Source organism: Ailuropoda melanoleuca, chromosome 15 (genome assembly GCF_002007445.2).
Source record: "Ailuropoda melanoleuca isolate Jingjing chromosome 15, ASM200744v2, whole genome shotgun sequence".
Classification (NCBI taxonomy): Eukaryota; Metazoa; Chordata; class Mammalia; order Carnivora; family Ursidae; genus Ailuropoda; species Ailuropoda melanoleuca.
The window spans coordinates 40842811-40856721 of record NC_048232.1 but is presented as its reverse complement, the minus strand read 5'-3'; the positions used below and the strand labels follow the sequence as shown (position 1 = coordinate 40856721).

General features: G+C 38.4%; 1 protein-coding gene across 3 annotated transcripts in view; it reads right to left on the bottom strand.

Annotated features, from left to right (window-relative positions):
• Positions 1-13911, bottom strand: part of MSRB3 (methionine sulfoxide reductase B3) — a 176128-nt gene that overhangs the window by 76807 nt on the left and 85410 nt on the right. For all 3 annotated transcript variants that reach the window (XM_019800509.2, XM_011225976.3, XM_011225977.3), the window contains one exon: positions 7153-7181. In XM_019800509.2, coding sequence (XP_019656068.2) covers positions 7153-7181 — 29 coding nt within the window. The remainder of the gene's footprint in view (positions 1-7152; positions 7182-13911) is intronic.

The window sequence follows — 13911 nt, the reverse complement described above, 5'->3', positions numbered from 1 at the left end:
CAGTGGCTTATTACAATAAAAGTTTATTTCCCTCTACATAAAGGCCAGTGAAGATGCTCCAGACTGAAGGGCTCCCCTGAGTATCGGATCTCTTCCAAGTATGACTCAGGGATCCAGACTCCTTCCGTACTGTGATGCCATCATGTTCAACGTGTACCTCTGACATATTTTGGAAGAGAGAGGTGGAATATACGGGATACTTAATCCCCTTAACCCAGAAATGACACATACTCCATTGAGAGAATTGGTCATATGTCCCCACATGCATGGAGAGAGGTGGGAAATTGTCATCTCTGATTGTAGCCACCTCCCAGCAACAACTCTACACTGTGGAAGGGGAGAGTAAATCTTCGGTAGTTGGTTAAGTGTTTCTGTCGTAACTGGAAGAACAGAACAGACAAAGATTCCCGGCCTCATGGAATTTTTGTTTATCGACTATTTCATACCAGATACCAAGTTTATAAAGAGGAGTAAGACATGGTTCCTGCCTTCAAAAAACTCACAGACTTGGAGAGAAAGAAAAGATTCACACAATAATTATAGAAGATCATAAATGCTATAATAAATCCATTTAAAGATCCAGTGTTTGCACAGAGGAAGGAATGATTAACTGCGGCGGAGGTGTTAAGGATGGCTAGATTTAATTGAGGGGGCAATGCCGGAGCTGAACCTTAAAAGATAATGTCTCAGAGCCTCTTTCCTAACAAAGCTATGGGATGGTGTTGAGGACAAAAAGGAAGGGGAAAGCACCAGTGTTTACAGGTGGTAAAACAGCGTCTTGCTTCACGTACAAATTTGGGATAATATTAAGTTTTCTATTGAGAGGAGCCTTCGTTTCCTTGGGCACTGCTTTGGCATAATGTCCTCTACGGGAGGACAAGTGCAATGCATGGCCCAAGCAAGATGGTTGGTGCCGGAAAACGGAGAGGACCGGAAGCTGACAACACAGAATTCAGATTTAAAAAAAAAAAAAAAAAGAAAGAAAGCAAATGACAGAGTATTTCTCCTCTCAAAGTCCTTGTCAGATAAAATAGAAACTAAATAAATAATGATATAAATCATGACTCACTGATATAATAACTATGTACCAAACCCTTTATATTTCAGAGAATATAGTTTTGAATGACCCAAAGAAGAGTTACAAAAATTAAGCATATCTTAGGCCAAAAAATACAACTTTAATAAGTACTGAATAATAGACTTACTAAAAAATAGTACGGCTACATTCTTTGACCACCAAGCAATGAAACTGAAAATTACAAACAAAAGTGGAAAGTAGAACATATGGAAATGTAAAACACTTCCCCAAGTAATCATTGTGTCCAAAAGAAAGCCAAAACTGCAACTATTTTAAATACAATATAAAAAAAAAAAGCTAAAGCTTTTTGAAGGAAATTTGTAGCTTTAAATGCTCCAATTCTAAATAAGAAGGAAAGAAAAACATAATTTAAATATGTAACATAATGGTATATGTGAAATCCAAGAAAACCAACTGAAAATTATTAGAAATAAGGAGAGTTTTCATTCAGATCTATCCGATCCCAAACCTCTGCACTTAGCTGCCATGCCTTGCTGCTTCCTGGTGTTTACTTTACAAAAGGACATGAAAGGCTCTGTCCCCTCTACTTGCTTCTACGTGATTCAGTAAGATTGTTATAAAGAAGGCTGCCCGATTTTTCAGGCCAACCCTGACTAGGATCCAGTAAAAGAGTAAATAAAAAATTAAATGGAAGTGAAGAGGAGAACAATATTCGCCAACATTTGTCATTGTTCTCTTGTAAGTTAATCTCTTTTAATGATAATCAAATGTGAAATGTCACTCCTTATTAAAAGCTAGAGAAAAACTACACATTAACCAGTAGCATTATTAGGCCGGTCTCTTAAAAGTCAAAGTGGAAACCAAAGTGATATGGTTCAAATAAAGTAAAGAAAGGTAAATTTGTCACAACCTAAAATACATTAGCTTATGTTTAAACATTGTGAGTTCTTCGATTCACCATCTGGATCTAAATTTACCCTTATTAGCTCTTCTCAAAGAAACAGGCAAAGAAATCCATGTGAATTTGTATAATGGCCCAACTAGCTGTAAGATTCTAGGAGAGAATGAATTATATCCACCCTGCTCATGGCTATAAGCTCAGCGTCTAGGAATGGCTTACAGTATGCCTGATAAACATAGGGTGAATGAATGAACAGATGAATAGACAACATTTTTCTTATTTCTACTAATGAATGATGCCCAGAGACAGATTTCAATACTTGTCTAGAGATTTATGTTGTATTTCCTTGCTCTTTGTTGTTACGAGCCCTTCAAAAATAAGACACTAAAGGTGACAAAATCGATTTGAAGCAGCTGAAAAGTATTGTCAACATAAAATCCACATTGGTAAGACCTGAAAATGTTTCCTTTATTAATTTCTTGAGAAAGCCTTACTATGTTAGGCAGACTGTCTCATTTGCTCACAAGCTTTCAGAACTCTAGTTGTACTATATTCAAATTCCTCATTTCCCTTCAACTTAGTGACCACCATTAATAGTCCACTGTATTTTTCACTGCCCTTATGTTTTTGCCTCAAGCTTTAACTGATTACATTCTTTGATTTCCTTACCCTGGTGTAGAGTCCTTTTTACACAGATCTTAAAAGCGACACTAGCTGCTTTTTGTTCCTCGGGTTTTTTGTTGTTTTTTTTTTTTCTTCAGGATAATTATATTCTGTTGTGCCTTTTATTACCGTGTCTTTTAGGATCTCCTAACCTTGTACACTCTTGGGCTCTATTTAATAGTGAGCTCCCTCCTCTACTCTCCACACTAAACCATGCTCATTAGGTTTCTTAATCCTCCATAATTTGCTTTCATGAAATCTTATACCTTTGGGTTGCTGTGTTCTATGAGCCCATTTCCTTAGGATAGCTATTCCAAGCAGCCCAGAATCAACAAGCACTAAACATGAGCTTATTCACTTTCTCAGCCAACATGACTCTACAGAAGAAAGAAAAAAAAAATCTTTGTTTTTGAATGTTTATGGACCATGAAACTATACCATTTTAACTTGATATTTCATTTTTTCATCCAAACATTGCCTGAGAGGGTTAAGACCACAGAATTAGACTCCAGGCAGTCCCTAACATATCGTTATGAACTTACAGGCTTCAGATTCTTCTTGGTCAGAAAACTATTCTACGTTAATAGGACAGAAATAACACTATCCTGATGTTATGTAGTGACTGATAAATTCCAACTACGGCTTTGCCTTATACCCAGTATTCGGGAGAAGAGGAAAACATCTTTTTTCAGTTATTCTGCAAGAGCTCTGCTTTTCCAAATGGGTTGTTTTTAAAAGACATGTGTGCGTTCTTGGAATCTGACTGCACAGTCGACTCCGCTCTTCTCAGCAGTTCATCCTCAGCTTTCTCTTCCATTCTGCTCATCACTAGCACCTTTGCTAATGGACACGTACAGAAGGGCCAAGAGAGCATATATTTTGTTGTTGATTTTAACTTCTTTTGATTAAATTTAAAAACAAAGCAAAACCAAACCAAATCTTGGTAGTGAATTGAAAGAGTTAATGATGCTTCCAGAGGTGCCTAAAAGTTATTCAAGCAAAGTTTACACTTCAACCCTGTGCATGTTGACTTGTGATCCTCCCCATCCAGATGATAGAAAGCAAAGCCAGTAATTTCTTTATTTAATTGGTTTGCATCCACACATTGACCTCCAGGGCTCTGTTTACATAGCCTATCATGCAATATGCTCCACAGTTCCCTGCCTCTTTCAAAAGCATGTTTCTCCTGAGATTTGATATATAGCTTTCATGTTTAATCACTACCTTAAACTCAATGCTCTGCTTCCCCCAGCATCAACTCACTTCCCTTCTTGGGAGGTGGGGAGAAGAGTGTAGCTTCTTGCTACTTCTGAACATAAAAGGACGTCTGTTTTGCTCTATTAGTAAAATCACCAACTACACACGATTGCAGGCAAGTAACATTAGTACGTCAACTAGGAAACAGTCTTAAAATGGAAACCTTAAAACTCCTTTAGAAAGAAGGTAGGTTGATTGCTCTCAATCAGCAAAGCCAAAAACTTGCAGCGATTGAGTTACAAATCAACAGAACCAGAGTTTAATCAGTATGTACCTCAGGACACAGAGGACACAGCTAGATGGCAGTCAAAGAGTTAATCAGAGTAATCTTGAGGACAGAACATTCCTGGGGTTCTTGGATCAGAATTAATTCAGTGCCCCTACCTTCTGGTTGAAGGCTTTCTTAACCTTCACCACAAATAGAACTTTCGATGTCTCTTTTAACTAAATGTGGACATGGTAATGCCACGATCTGAGACAAACGAAAACCTCAGAAAAATAGTTATCTCTTTCACTAAGTCAAGGCAATCTACAATCTTCAGGCTTTAAAAATGACATGAAATGTATTTTACTTTAAAATAGTTGAAGCAAAGAAAAAGAAAAGCGAAATGTATACGGCAAATTATTAACAATTGTAAAATCCAGATGATGGCTATGCGGCTGGTCATTATTCCACACTCTATTTTTATATATAGTTGAAATATTTCATTATAAATTTTTTAAACAAAAAAAACACACACACACAAGCTGTTCGTGGATTTGCTTTCGTAGAAAAAAAAGTTGATACAATTTTGATTAAGAAAAAAAATTAAACCGTTCTCTAGGTTGATCGTTTGGGTATGTGTTCAACAACTGACATTTTTCACATGTGCCGACAATGAAAACTTTCCTTCCTTCCTCGTGAATCTCACTCCACAGTCAGAAACTCATTTACACAAATTGCAAATGTGCAGTCAGCCCTGCATAAGCTGGGTTCCTTCCTTGGGAGAGGAGATATATATATACATGCATATATATGTGCAAAAGTTTACTTTGAAATCCTTTCCTTTATGGCTAGTCATTAACTATACTATTTATTTTTTAAGTGTTTTTTTTTCTTAGTAAGATTGGCATCTTCCTACATTTAAAAATCTTACTTTGTCAGGAACACTGTTACAGCTGTATACAACATTAAGCAGAGCTAGTTTACTTTCTGTATTTGATGAACAATAGAAAATCTGAACCTATTAAAGTCATACGTTTAATTGTTCCAATATGCCATCTTATTTCTAACCAAATTTGCATGATATAGCATGCCAAAGAACACAGTTCTAGCTTCCTTTGTCATGATTCCCTCATCCGATACTAAGCTAAAAGAGCTTATAAGAAAACATAATTACCTGTTTCTTAATTTGAAACCATCTGAATTCTTTCCACAACATATTTAAATTCAAAATTAAAAGAATAAATAAACTTTTAATCAGTATTTCCCGTAAGATTTTTCAGAGTACAGAACTTTGTAGTTTTCAAAGACATGCAGATGTTGTCCATCATAAACATTTTTTTAAAAATTAGGACTTGGAAAAAATAAGGATCATGAACAAATCTTTGGTCACAAGAGTGAAAGATGTGTGCCTGGACAGATGTTAAAACTATCACTACAGGAATTTAGCAGCACACTTTAATTTGGATTTGAAAATTTGACATAAATTTTCTGACTTTGACAAGAGCTGCCTAATATTTCAATTTTGTACACGATTTCCAGGTTTTCCCTTCAAAAGGAAGCTGGTGGACTTTTTCATTTTTAAGAGCTATGTTCCAGATCCTTTTTCCTAAAACCAGTTTCTGACCTGATGTTTAGGGAATTAAATCAGATCATAACAAAGTAGGCTCTTAATAAATATTTGGTGACTTACTGGCAATGATAGAAAAAGACACCTAACACTTTGACGTAAAAATTCATATTCCATCAATTTTCTCCATTTATTTATTATACTTAAAGATTTTAATATTTTAAAAAATGACAAAGACTTTTCACCTTATTTTGAGTCACCTCCTACGAGTCAATAAAAAGTCAAATCATTGATATAATGCCACCATGCCTTTAGGCTCCATTTAGTCAATATTGTAAACCAGAAATGTTTATCTTATGCTCTTACTGTCAGATGGGATTCAGAAGCCCAAGAACACAGAGAACGGACAGACTTCTGGAATCATGGTTCTCAAATTAGGTGAAATTGTTAACTCAAATGTACAGACTTCATATTTAAAGAGTCTCATCAAGTTGGAGACATTCATAAAAGTATGCAATAAAAGAAAGATGAGGCTTTTAAAGACGAAAAGCACGTTAGCTCCCTAACGTCACAACCAAAAAGAATATATATAGTCCTTAGTTCCTTTGCAAGCATAATAAACAAAACTTTTTTTTTAAATTAAAACATAATGGAACTCAAAGAATGCTACTTTTAAATTCAATAAATTATATGTTTCCTTGCAAATAATTTTCTCCTGGAATTGAAAATCAATGTTTATCTATTAACGGTTCACTAAAGGTCATAATTCCTTTGTATGAATATGAGACAATTTTTGTGCTTTAATTATAAACACCATTAGTCACTGTGGAGCACGTAAATGTTAGCAAATGACATAGAGACACAGTCTAACCTAAGGATTATATGGCTACATTCTTGCTTAATGAAAAGAAGACATCTAATGAGGTTGATATGCCACTGTTTCTGAAAATGTAAATTTTGTCTTGATAGATACAAAATAATGGCTTAAGGTGACCTTAGTTTTCCATTACCCCCCCAACAAAACAAATTTTTTAAAAACTAACAAATCATAGACCAATTTCTATTTCTATTGGCTAAAACTCTTTAGAGTTTTCTGGATTAGTGCTTGCTTCAGCAGCACATAAACTATAGTTTGCTGTATTAAATGTATTTATTACCCACATTTGGTGAAAAGTTACTTGCACGTAATCTTCAAATTATTCAGGATACTTTATCTACTTAGAGAATAATATTCTGTTTTGAGCAATAAGTATGTACAACTCTTACTTCTGCTTTTAAAATGAAACTCTGCAGATATAGGGCATTCAATGTCTATTCCAGAACTATCAAGCATCCCAGAGTGAACATCTCAAGTTATGATTCCAAGCAGCCAATAGCCCTGCTTTGAGGTGGGGTTTATGTTTTGAAAAGAGGCTGCCTAGTCTGTTTAAAATCAAAAAGGTTCTTGATCTGATGAGTTACTCCTCAGAGAATAATGTAAATAAAATATACTCAGAATAACATTACTAATGTAAACATACCTGAGCCGGAGTCAAACTTGCTTTCTGACCTGCAAAGAGAAAGAAATTTTTTACAACGTAAAAATTGTTTATTAAAGAGCAACTGATACTTTGTGGGAGGGGTTGCAATGATCATAGATTTCAGTACATTGGTCAACAAGGAAAATTGCTTTTTAAAATGTAAATACATATCTATTTTAACTATTTCAGATGTATGCATTATCCTAGGCCCCCTAAACATGCACATTATCTGTAGAGATAGCGCAGATTTTAATTCGTTTTGAGGGAAGGAGAATAAATTATGGACCCCCAAAAAAGGCAGATTAAGTTGTTTCCGTAATAGAGTAGAGCAATAAAAAACTCAAATTTATCCTCTTTCCTTATTATTAAAGATTTTCAATTATTCCACACCAAGAACTTTTTCACTGAGTTGTTCACCGAGTAAATGAACCTAGTAACCCCATACATTTAATAAGAAGGAGAAAAAAAAATCTGAGCCCTTGTGGGAACATGATGTTTCAGATATAGGTTAACACTGGTTGTAAATTCAGAAGCCTTTGAAGCTCTCAGCTCGGCTGTGGGAAAACTTCTGTTGGGTAATTACTCTCAAGATGCTGCTGGTGTGCTGTCAAGCAGAATTAACCCTGTGACTAGGCCTATCTACACAGGCTACTATAAGACAGCATTGTCTATATCTAGCTCTCAAACCAATTAGTGGGCATGCTCCAGTCGGATTTATATCACACATTAACAATCAATAGTATATATGTTCACAGCTGCCACAGCAAGATACAAGAACCCACCAGCAGGAGTCCTGTTAAGGGATGTTACATTGACAGAGAAGACTTTTTTTTTTCCTGGGGAAATGTAGTTAACTAAGTGGGAAAGGAGATTTCTTTGAAATTATGCCAGGGTACCAAAGCACTTTTGGAAGCAGTGGCTTTCTTTACCTAAATTAGTTTCGAGAGAAGTCATCAAAGGGGAGAGGGGGAAAGGAGAAGCAAGAAGCAGCTTCCTTTGTCATAAAAACCCATTTTCTCAAGTATTCTCAAGTAAAGTTTCACCTGATACTTAAACAAAGTCAATAAATGTAAAAAAAAAAAAAAAAGTATTCCGACCGCCATGGTTATCAATAACCAGCGCTGCGAGTCAGGTGCACATTTCCCCCAAGCTCTGGCTAACCACCATCCTCCCCTCAACCCTTCTCGGACCTGTCCCTGACTACCATTTCAGGTGCAGACCATTTTTGCTTTTTGTCCTCTCTCCTGTTCTGGAAAGCCCTGCCATGTGCCCTCTTCTTTGTTTCCAGCACCCCTGCGCCGCCATCTAAGGGACCCTTGCCCCACGTCCTGCTGGTTTCCTTGCCTATCTTCCCCACGGGCCACAGCACGTACAGGGCGGCTGGTGCTTGCACAACGCAACAAGGCTCTGTCGAGGGGAACTTCTGCCGCCACATGGCCTGCTCACAGGCGTAAGAGGTGTTCTTCCTTCTGTCAACGGTTCCCTCCCCTTCTGTGCTGAAAGGCATTCTCTCTTTTTTATATATAATAATTTTTTATTATGTTATGTTAGTCACCATACAGTATATCCTTGGTTTTTGATGTAATAAAAAAATAATAAATAAATAAATAAATAAATAAATAAATAAATAAATAAATAAAAGGCATTCTCTCCAGCGGCCTGAAACCAGGCTGTGGAGTGACTCCTCTCTGCTGTTACCTTCAGTACCTGGGTTTCTGCAGGGCCCTCCGCCCTTCTGCAGAGAAGTGCTCGGGGACAAAATAAATGTCCTCCTTCAAGTCGGTACCCTGGTTTCCTGCGCCTGCAATCTAATATACGGAAGGGAGGAACACATCCTCTACCATATGTCTTCTTGTCCTGATCTCCCACTATAGTCACTCCTTGAGCCACTACGATGCGTCCTTGCTAAAGTTTATCAGTGGCTTCCTATGGCTAAACCCAAAAGCCCTGTTACAGTCCCGACTTTATTAAGCCTCTCTCCAGCTAACAAGCAATACTACCTGAGGTTGACCCGGGACCTCAAATGGTGTATGTACTAAGCTGAATTCTCTTTCTTTTCCCTCAATTATAATTCCCTGCAATACAGAATTGAAATTGGATATCATGACATTGTTCCAGTTTTCCTCCGCACCCCCAAAATCAAATTAGTCACCAAGACCTGTTGATTCTACTAACTTCCCCTCCTCTCTGTTCTCACTTTTACCATCTTTGAGCCTATCTTTGGCTCAGAATCTCATAACCAGTATCCCCCCCTCCCTTCCAATCTATTATCCCATCAGCTGCCAGAAGTTTCCAAAACACGAATCTGATCACATTACCACCACTACAGCAGGGCTTTCCAAACTTGGGTCACAAATTGACCCATTAGTGGATTATAAAATTCATTTAGTGGATTACAACTAGCATTTTTTTAGAACTAAAATAGAATAGAAAAGAAGACAAATGCACTTCACATATTGCGAGTACATGCATTTCTGTGCCCCCTTTAGGTACATGGATGTGCATCTGTGTGTGTGCGTGGTGGCACATGTGTGTGCTGGGCAGTACCACCCTCACAAGTGAGCAAAAAGCCTCTGGTCGGGCCTTCCTCTGGCTGTGTCTTCCTCTCCACCAGGCAAGGAGTCCCTTCTATCCGAAGCTCCAAGTACCAGGGTCCCCAGCATTCTCCACCCAAATGGTCTTGAGCGGGCTTCCTCAGCCTGGGTGGACCCTTCTTTAAGTCAGGTTGTGCGACTAGTGTGTGTGTGCCTCCAGCCCAAGGGGTGGCCAAAAGCTGTTGCTGGAAGGAGAGAGACTGGACCTGAGGGCAGAAGGAAGGGCAAACAAAGAAGATAGGGGAAGATGCTTTCCCTAGTCTTCCACATTTCTGCTCAGAGAATTCTCAATTCAGACCCTTCCGTGAGAGTGGGAAGCTGGAGTACCAGGAGCCAGAGGCTGCCCCTCAGACTGGCATGGTCGGTCTAGATGGCCTTGGAACCTGGGTGCCTGGTTGGTAGGGACAGGGAAGGGGCAACCATAGGACAGACAGAAGAGCTCCTCTGCCCCATAAAGAAGAAAACAAAGGAGGTGTTCTCTGACAGACTCCATAGCCATTGGGAGAGAAGGCTGAGGGAGCCTTCTCCTCCTTCGCTCCGCTTGGCCTAGGTGCCATCATCCTGCGTTTCCTTGGGGTGAACGACGGTCTTTTGGTGGAAGTCTAAATTAACTTTAAATGTGTGCTATTCTCATTTATTTGGTTTCAGTGGTTTTACACACAATTTTCACTGTTTTTGTTATAAGGTACATTTGTCAAAGTAGGTTGGTATATCCTTTTGTAATAGTTTATTGCCTTGATTTATAACTTCTTAAATAATTAGCTATCTTGTATCCCCATTTGTCCTCTTGCCCAGGGCGTGCAAATGGTAGGACCAGCCTGGTGACAAATCATCATGTAAAAAGGTATGTCTTACTACGGGTCGCAGACAAAAAAGTTTCAAAGCTACTGATGGAGGGATATCAAGTTCGCACTCCTGTGCATGATGTCTCAGGAGCCCTGGTCCCAGGTCTCCCACTCCAACTCTAACCCACACTGTATATCCTTCACTCTCACCAAATGAAACTGTTGCCCTATTATTAGCCTGCATCCAGTGCCCTCAGCCTCCAATGCCCTTCCCCCAGCTCAGGACTGACAAGCTCTTACTCAACTATGAAGACTCACTCAATTCTGGCAGCACCCTGCCTGGCCCCCTTGCCTCCCAGAGCTCCTTGCTTGCCCCTCAGTTACTGCACGGTGTGGGGCCTGGCACAGAAACCCCCACACTGTGTGTCAGAGACACTAAGCTCAGAGAGATGTAGGCTGGGTCTGGTCCATCTTCATATTCCCAGAACTTACTACAGCATGTGGCATTTAAGAGTTATTTAAAATGTGTAGTAGGAATTAACACACGAACACACGAATCTGTAAGTTAACAGAAGGCTAAAAATAGGTACAGTGGCCAAAAACTCAATAAGATGCCTCTTTTGAGATGCGAAAAATCATATCAAAAAACTCTTATTCCTCAGACCATCTTCTCTTCTCCAGAGATAGCTGGTCAATATATAAAATATACACATAAAGTGCAGAGAAAGCATCTTCACAAACTAATTAATGATGTCAGGTATCAGTTAAAAAACAAGAATGTTTTTAGATTTCTCGGACACAGTACTGAACCTTCAAAAAACACACAACTACTCTTAATAATTAAGACTTAACAGTAGAGTTAATACTATCACTTTGGGGGTTAAGGAGAGTTGGTCCTGTGGTATAAGTTAATTCAGATACATTCCAAACCATGTATGATGTGCTTATTTTCGGTAGTATATTAAGCTAGATGATAGGAATATAAAAATGCATGAAGTAAGGTTATGTGGAGTATAAGATGCATAAACAGAATTGTGTCTGCACAGACATCCCTTTAACCCCTTGATTACATACTCACATCTAAGCTAAAACTACTCAACTAGTTCCCTTGGCAATCGCCAAAAGATGGCGAATACAGCACACTCTGCTACATCTTCCAATTTCCATTCTCTACTTTTTTATTCTAGAAATAAACTGAGTTTTCAATAGGCACATGGGCTGTCTAAGTAAGACAATGTTCCCACAATACTTCTTGCCTCTCTTGTAGCTGGTTATGACCATGTGACTAAATTCTTGCCAAAAGGACACAAGCAGAAGTGATGGGTAGAGCATCTGAGTCATGCCCTTCCACGGAGCTGCATCCCTCTCTTCTTCACACTGACTGGAATGTATATGTGATTCCAGGAGCTGAAGCAGCCGTTCTTAGATCATGAGAGAGAAGCTGATATCAGAGTATCAGCCTTTTACCAGCCCTTGTGCTGACAGCACACACACTAGTAGCACCGTATCACCCCTGTTACCATGTTTAAGCCACTATTATTTTGAGCATCTGTAACAATATTACCACACTAAAAAAGGCTTAAACTAAAACTCCAAATTTTTCAACCTGAATAGTTTTTATGAATTTGTAGTTGCTAGGAGAATTTAAGTATCATTACTATTCTTTTCAATAATTAAAATATATAATGAATACACTCTTTTAATAACAGAACTGTAGATCTTCAAAAGAGGGTGGTTTTAGTCTTTGGTTGAGTTCTATAGTCCTGCACAAATTTATAAAACCACTCTTCTCTATTTAAAGGAAATAACCTAGTGTCCAGGAAAGTTCCGTGTATTGAAGTCAAAAGTTTTTATTTATTGTATTACTTTTAAAAATTATATTGTCTCTTATGAGGAACCCATAAAGTGTCAGAGAAACTGCTTTTTGCTTAATGTTCAAATGAATTAAAAAATTTTTATATAGCTCATACTTGAGCTACAGGAAGTTGATGGAGACAGCGTGCCAAAAGGTTTTAGGTAACATGTAGAAAAGTGAGAGTGCTGTTCTTAGTGCTTTCAATTGATGTCAATCTAAGATGCTAGCTGCAGAAATTAGTAGAGGAAGAAGAAGGAGTAACAGACTGATATATGACAACTCAATACCCAGGATTTTCTAGAATAGTCCAGGTCAAATAACCTGTTCTGTTGTCCCCTTAAAGCATAGAAAATTTTCAGAAATCCCAATATTTCAGGAACCTACTTATAAGCTGAAGAATTTCTTCTTCCTCTTAAGGTAATTTAAAGGCCTTCATCAAACTAGGGGCTAGTAATAATAGCGGTGAATATCTGTGCCCCTTCCTCCAGCTACATAAATGTAATAAGCTTCCTCTGCTTGGGATGCCTCCTCCCCAGCACCTCATTCTAGTATCCCTTAACCCCTCTGCCTACTTACCTTCTAAAACTCTCTCCACATACTAGCTCCATCATCATCAATGCTTTGAAAAGGCGTGGCCAGACGGCATTAAATCCCTTGAGTTTATACCCATATAGCACCAGCTGTTCCATCTTTGCACTCATCAGATTTGTAATCCTGCATCTGTTCCTGTGGTTATTTGACCATATACTAAAAGATTCAACAACTGTAGCAGACACTATCTGTTGCCTATCTAACAGCCAGTCTTCCTTTTCCCGGACGACAGAATTCCAATTCTGGAAAGGTGTTCAAGCTGTGTCCATCCCAGGAAAGCATCATTATTAGGCTCCGCCAATTCTGGCGGTCTCCCTCTCCCTTGTCATTGGCTGGTTCCAGGACAGCCAGGTAGCCCAGTTCCGAGCAGTGAGAGGTACCATGAGGTCTGCTGGGACATTTCTTGGAAAGGTTTTCCTCCGTGAAACTGACAGGGGTGATTTAGGGAGAAGGCCCTTTTCCTACTTTCTCTCCCCCCTGTTCTCTGCCTTTGAGGTTATTATTTAAGGATAGGACACTTAGAACCACTATAGCAATCTTGTAATATTGAAGGGAAGGCCAAGAGAATCACAGAAATGCCAACACAGAACTCTGATGTCATTCCAGTTGCAGAACAGCCTTTCTCTAGAGTTCGTGTTGAGTTAGTCAAGTCTGTCATTGTTAAGCCACTTTTACCGGGGTATTTCTGTTACTTTTAACCCAAAATATTCTGATCCTGTAACCAAAGCAGTAGTAGGTTATGAGGTATCTACTTATATCATGTTTAACACTTCAGCCTCTATGTTACATTTTGATGAGAATGATGCTATAAATACACAAGACAGAAAAATACACAGGAAAAAAATAAATTTAAATGTTGAAAGACACATCAGCTACCACAACTAGAAACTGAGAACAATGTACAAATAAAAGGTGTCCATTAACTGCAGGCTCA